This window comes from Plasmodium vivax, genomic scaffold (genome assembly GCF_000002415.2).
Source record: "Plasmodium vivax scf_6615 genomic scaffold, whole genome shotgun sequence".
Classification (NCBI taxonomy): domain Eukaryota; phylum Apicomplexa; class Aconoidasida; order Haemosporida; family Plasmodiidae; genus Plasmodium; species Plasmodium vivax.
In genome coordinates this window covers 1-6,041 of record NW_001850250.1, presented here as the reverse complement: position 1 = coordinate 6,041, position 6,041 = coordinate 1, and the positions used below count along the sequence as shown (strand labels likewise).

General features: G+C 26.3%; 2 protein-coding genes across 2 annotated transcripts; both read left to right on the top strand.

The window, feature by feature from the left end:
- Positions 1-68: 68 nt before the first annotated feature.
- Positions 69-1,331, top strand: PVX_015135 (variable surface protein Vir17, truncated, putative; the record flags this gene model as incomplete). Its single annotated transcript, XM_001612472.1, has 2 exons — positions 69-1,049; positions 1,161-1,331. Coding segments are annotated over 2 exons (1,152 nt in total), but the record flags the coding sequence as incomplete, so codon positions are not given.
- A 3,217-nt stretch (positions 1,332-4,548) lies between these two features.
- On the top strand, positions 4,549-6,041 carry PVX_015130 (variable surface protein Vir18-like; the record flags this gene model as incomplete). Its single annotated transcript, XM_001612471.1, has 2 exons — positions 4,549-5,885; positions 6,003-6,041. Coding segments are annotated over 2 exons (1,376 nt in total), but the record flags the coding sequence as incomplete, so codon positions are not given.

The following is a 6,041-nucleotide window of genomic DNA, read 5'->3' as shown; positions in this document are numbered from 1 at the left end:
TAATATAACATTTATGTTATTTCTTTTATATATGCATGTAATTCTTATCATTATCCTTTTAATTTTAGGAGGTTTATGAAAAAACTTGTCCATTAAATATGTTTATTGCACAAATAAAAAATTTTAAAGAAAACAGCCAAAGATTTTCAACTTCTGATTATTTAACAGATATTGTAACAGAAAAAAATGAAGCACTAACAAATATTGCTTGCTCTGTTTACAGAGGTTATACATATTTAACTCCTCGGGATGAAGAAAAGCGTAGAAATTTTTGTGATTATTTAAATCTTTGGCTCGATGAACAAAAAAGCATACATATGAAGGATAAAAATGAAATAAGTGATCATCAATGGAAATATATCGAAAAAATATGGGAACGTTTATCACAAGGAGAAAGAGATCGAAGCCCCGTATGTAAAAGACAAAAACAAGAAAAAAATGCATCAGAAATTAAAAAGAGGATGAATTTGATGGTATATTGCGTAAATAGGAATTATTTTAAAGATTTATGCGAAAAATCCATAAGTAGGAAAAATAAAGTTAATCAAACATGTTCATTATTTTCTGAATTCACAAATAAATATTATGCAAATTTTTATGATGAAAATAAATGTTTTGATTATCCGCTTGGTACTGACAATTATGGGTATTATATTTCTGAAGATTGTGATTTAAATAATATAGCCAAAACATTCCCTAAATTTGATTCAAATAGTCAAACTATTTTAGAAAATGATAATGTAAGACCAACTATAAACAAATGCGGAACACCTCCAGATATAGATGGGAACAATGAACATACTGAGGATGATGCTGATGTTCTCCAAGAACCTTCTGAACCAGATAATGCACTTGATGAGTCAGAAGATGGTCTTGCTGAATCAAAATTTCGTCACCCTCGACAAGAAGTTAATCCTGATGACCATCCAGTCTTATTTCATCTACCATCGACAGATGCGAATTTAACCGAAAATGGACCTTCAAAACCTATCTACTATGCTGGATTATCAGTATCAGGAGTTTTTTTCACTTCCATGGTTTTGTATAAAGTATAAATAACATAATTTTTAAATCTATTATCATACATTAATTACTAACATAACTTTACCTTTATCGAAAAAATTATTTTGTGATACCTTAATTTACATTTTCTATAATAGTACACAGCCCTTGGACCACTCATCCGTTCTTTAGTAAGTAAAAAGGAAAAATTAAGGCAAACTACTAATAAACATTTAGCTGAACAGTGGCTGCAAAGAACATCAGAATATATGGATTCTAATTCAGAAAATTCCCACTATAATTTTCCTTATCATTCTATGCAAAATTAACTACCTTATAATCATTAACCCCTTATAAGATAAAAATTATGATACAGAAAATGAATATGCATATTACAGTAACTGTCTGAGTAACATAAGTAAACAATACAATAACAATGCTTCGATATGGAATTCAAAATAATTACAATAATCAAAAGAGAAATCACATAAAAGGGCAGATATTTATAATTACACTATTTACAATTTTGTGCAATTTTATTATGATAAAAATACAGAAAAATAATAGGAAAGAACTACAATATAATTAGGAATACATCGGCAGAATTTTCATTTACAACCAGTAGATATCGAATTAAATGTTATATTCTGAATTTTTATAAAAACATGAAAGACAGGGTAGACATAAAAAACATGATAATCATATTAATAATATTAACATATTATATAAACGTAATTGCTATCATACATTACCAAGATGCATAATTATTTCTTTTAAAAATCAAAATTAAAAACTATTTATAAGTACACACAACATAAGTTATCCTTTAATTTCATGGTCTAAAGAGTTCCGCACTGTCCATTCAAACTTATAGAAAAAACTGAATAATTATACTGATTTACGCTTTATGCCTGTTGTTTATGGCAGAATGACTGATGTCATAATAAACATATATTTACTGATTAAACAATGTTATATTAATTATCATATAGATTATACATATAAATATATTCGTACAATAATGCATATGTACTTCTTATTAGGTTGTGAACTTTGTTCATACTAAAAAGACTTTAAAAATATCATACGTAATAAGTCTGTATACTCCTTAAGTATAACCATTTGTCAACAACAACGACGTGTTTCATTATTCTAATCAATTACATGCTCATGTACTACGTAGAACAATAACTTTAATATAATTGCATACATATATTAATAATTACCAACTTACATAATTGCATAGCAAACAAATTTCTCTTTGTATTTCACCATATTTTTTAGTTTGTAAAATATTCTTAATTTATTGTCTTTATGTGAAAAATTTTACAAACTTGTGTCATTTTTCTTTTATTTTTTACACGTACTTTTTTGCTTTATTATATACCCAATAAAATAGAACTCGTGGGGAAGCAATCAAAATGTATACAATGTGTAATGGGATTATAACTTTTTAAAAAGAATAGTCACATAAATACAACCATAGCATATGAAATGCTTAAAATTAAAACTATAAAAATGAAGACTACATTGTAGCACAATAGAAAGAGAAAAATTTATTAGACAAAAATTACATAGTAACTATTATAAAGCGCATTTATTTTCTGTTCTAATTTTAAAAGGAACACATAAAAAAATAAATGTGTGAACAATATATTTTTAGGGGATTGGAAAAAACATCTAATTAATTAATGCATGATGATATTTCTCACAAAGTTACATTATTAAACTAATAACTATCATATGATCCATTTAAATGTAAACATAGAATTATATAAAACCTGAAATTGACGGAATGTTGTAATAATCTATACTGCACATCTAATGCTAAATAGATCAAGTATTCTAATAGCAGCTAATTTTCCAAATATAAATACAAAGTAGCACACTGTATATGATTTTCTAACTATGAAATATGTTTCTTTTTATAAATAGTTCAAAATGTTTTAATTATTATGKATTGTCATTATTTACTTTCCAATTTATAAAATTTCGTGAAATTATATTAAATGAAAATCGTAGTATACATCAATTTACAGATGAAAAATAAAAGAAGAAATCGTGATTCATATTTTTAATGAACCAAAGAATTCAAATACTGTTACAATTATTTATAATACTTGGGTTTATATTGTATTTCTATATTAAATATATGCTATAAATCTACATTTTATTGGTTAAATGTAAAAAAATATACTTGCTGCAAGAGAAATTATTATGATGCAAACAACAGATTAATATACTCGTGCTTACCACATTAAAAATTAGTATTCATTTTAATCTATTATTTTGAATGAAAACATTGCGAACAAATTATTGTAATAAAAAAATATGATCTTCTTTTATATATTATTCTTTATATAAGAAGTTCTATTATTCTTTGCGATAAWTATATGTTCCATTTATTTTCTTCATTTTTGKATTAATGAAAAATATATATTTCTGCATAGATACTAATAATTTTAAAAAAGTTAATGGAAATGTTTGCTTGATCGATTGTTTGTTAAATAAGATTTATGGTTAATCCTTTACATTGTAACATTTTAATTGTACAATCAAGAATATTTGTAATGCTGAAAGAAGCAAATATGTTGACATTTATGCTCGTAATCAACAGGGAAAATAGCTCAGCAAAATTAATAGCTCTTAAATATACCATAAAAGCACAAAGTTGTTAATTTTGGATCAGTAGAGTTATACAATTTTTTTTACGTATTTAATTGATAAATTAATTACAAGTAGTTTTTACAATTATAATGTAAATCTGCGTATTATTAACAATTTGTATATTAGTTACTATTATATAGCACATTGTGAAAATTATAATTTGTTAGCATATTAACAACAGTTGTACATATCCGTAAGCAGTAAAAAATTTATTTGGAAACAAAACAGAAATGCAGTAACTTTAATGAAAGTTTATGACTCAAAACTTGATAAATGAAAGAGACATAAAGACGCAAACGTAGATAATAATAAACTTATGTGTACCTTATTAATAATGGAAAAGAATAAATACACTTATGTAAATAATAATTAGTGAAACACGTTTTATCTTATTTTTTCATCTTAATTAGACGAAACTATATAGCATTTACTATTTTATCTGCTTTTGTGCATTATAAAAATATTCTTTATGAATATTTTACCATCAATCAATTTGAAAACATCATATTAGAATTAATGGACATTTGTGATGTATACATCTAATACATTAAAATATAAAAAAAACATTTAAACATAAATTACCAAACTCAATCATTTTTTCAGTTTTTAATATAAATAGTTGTTCATGTGCGAGTTTTAACATTTAAACCAATCCGTATATGTTAAAACCTGCTACTGACATATCAAGGCATATTTATTCATGACATTTATTATTATGACTAATTATACGTACCTAACAAAAATAATATAAAGCTATAATAGGAATATTTTAAATCTCAAATTGCGGATGTGTCTACACATATATATAAATTATTTTTCCAAATTATTTATTTAAAGGAAGAATAAAGAAATATCGCATAATAAAAAATAAAGAACAGTATGATTGAATTTTATCGTCGGATCTATAGTAATTATTTTAGAAGCCAAGAAGGAAGTTGCTTAAATAAATATCATACAGTTAAAAAAAATATTGAAAAACAAATCAACGATTTTTATAAAATTAGTGGCAGAAATGTATACAAAGAATGGGATCAATTATATAAATATATAATAGATACAGATAAAGATCTAAAGGTATGTTATGACAATAAATATGTAAATGTTAAATTAATTGAAGATGATACAATAAAGAAATTTACAGAAAAATGTAAACGGAATCGTACATGTTATAATGTCGCACCTCCTGCTATAAAACCTCCAATAATTAAACCTACTGCACAAAAACATTGTAAAGACCGTGATAGTTGTAAAAAAGGAACAGCAGCAACAGATGATGGTAAATCACAATCAAAATTGGTCCCATTCTTWGTACCTACTGATTCCAAAAGTTTGGAAATAAAAAATCTTAAAGAACAAGGTCAAAATCAAGCTAATTTACAAAAATTAAGGCAAGAAAGCGTAGTTTCACAGTCTTATTCTATAACAATGCCTTCTGTTAGTTCTGTTGGAATGAATGATAAAACATCTGAAGAAGTAGGTGATCATCATTCTACAACCTCGGGAATGGTAGAAACTCAGAAACAACAGTTAGATGCTTCGGTCCATTCGGGAAATAGTGAACTGGGTAGTCCTCTAACTGATAATTCTTCACAATGTATCTCTGGAGCAACTTCTGATTTAACTATTACTACAACGGGAAAAAATTTAGTTGAAAAAGGTATTCAAACTAATGAACATAGTCGTAATCCTTTAGACGCTAAGCATTCTACATCTCAGGATTCTCTTAGTAAAATCGTTGCAGGGGTAAGTGGTGATGATAAGGGTGTTACTAAAGATGCAGCTCATAATTTATCTCTTACTGAAAGTACTCCTGGTTCTGTACAACGTGCTGATGAAGATTCTCTTTCTACAACTACTGATAGAGAAAGCACTGGTGCAGTTGCTTCAGATCCTGAAAGTACCGGTACCGAAGAAGTTGTTAGTGCATCTCTCTCCAGTGCTCCTAGTAATGCAGGTAATAATGGTATAACTGTTGTTGATATGTCCGCTAATTATATAGTTCCTGATAGCGAAATTAAAAGTGTTAAATTTTCTCATGTCCATACACATGATAGTGAACGTTTATGTACTGAAGGTACATGTAATGAAGCACAAAATACTGAAATAACTTCTGATAGTAATAACGTTATGTTAGGTACACTTAGTCGTGTATTCAACGTAATACAAGAAAATAAGGATAATATGATAAAGGCGTCAGCACCCATGGGAATTGTTATGTTATTGGGCCTTCTTTTTAAAGTAAACTAAAATTTATTTGCCTTAAAAAAACTATTCATATTTTTTTAATTATATATAATAATTATATTATAAATTTACCAATTTTTCTTTTATAGTACACTCCTTTGTGGAGGGTTCTTACTAAAAAGAATAGG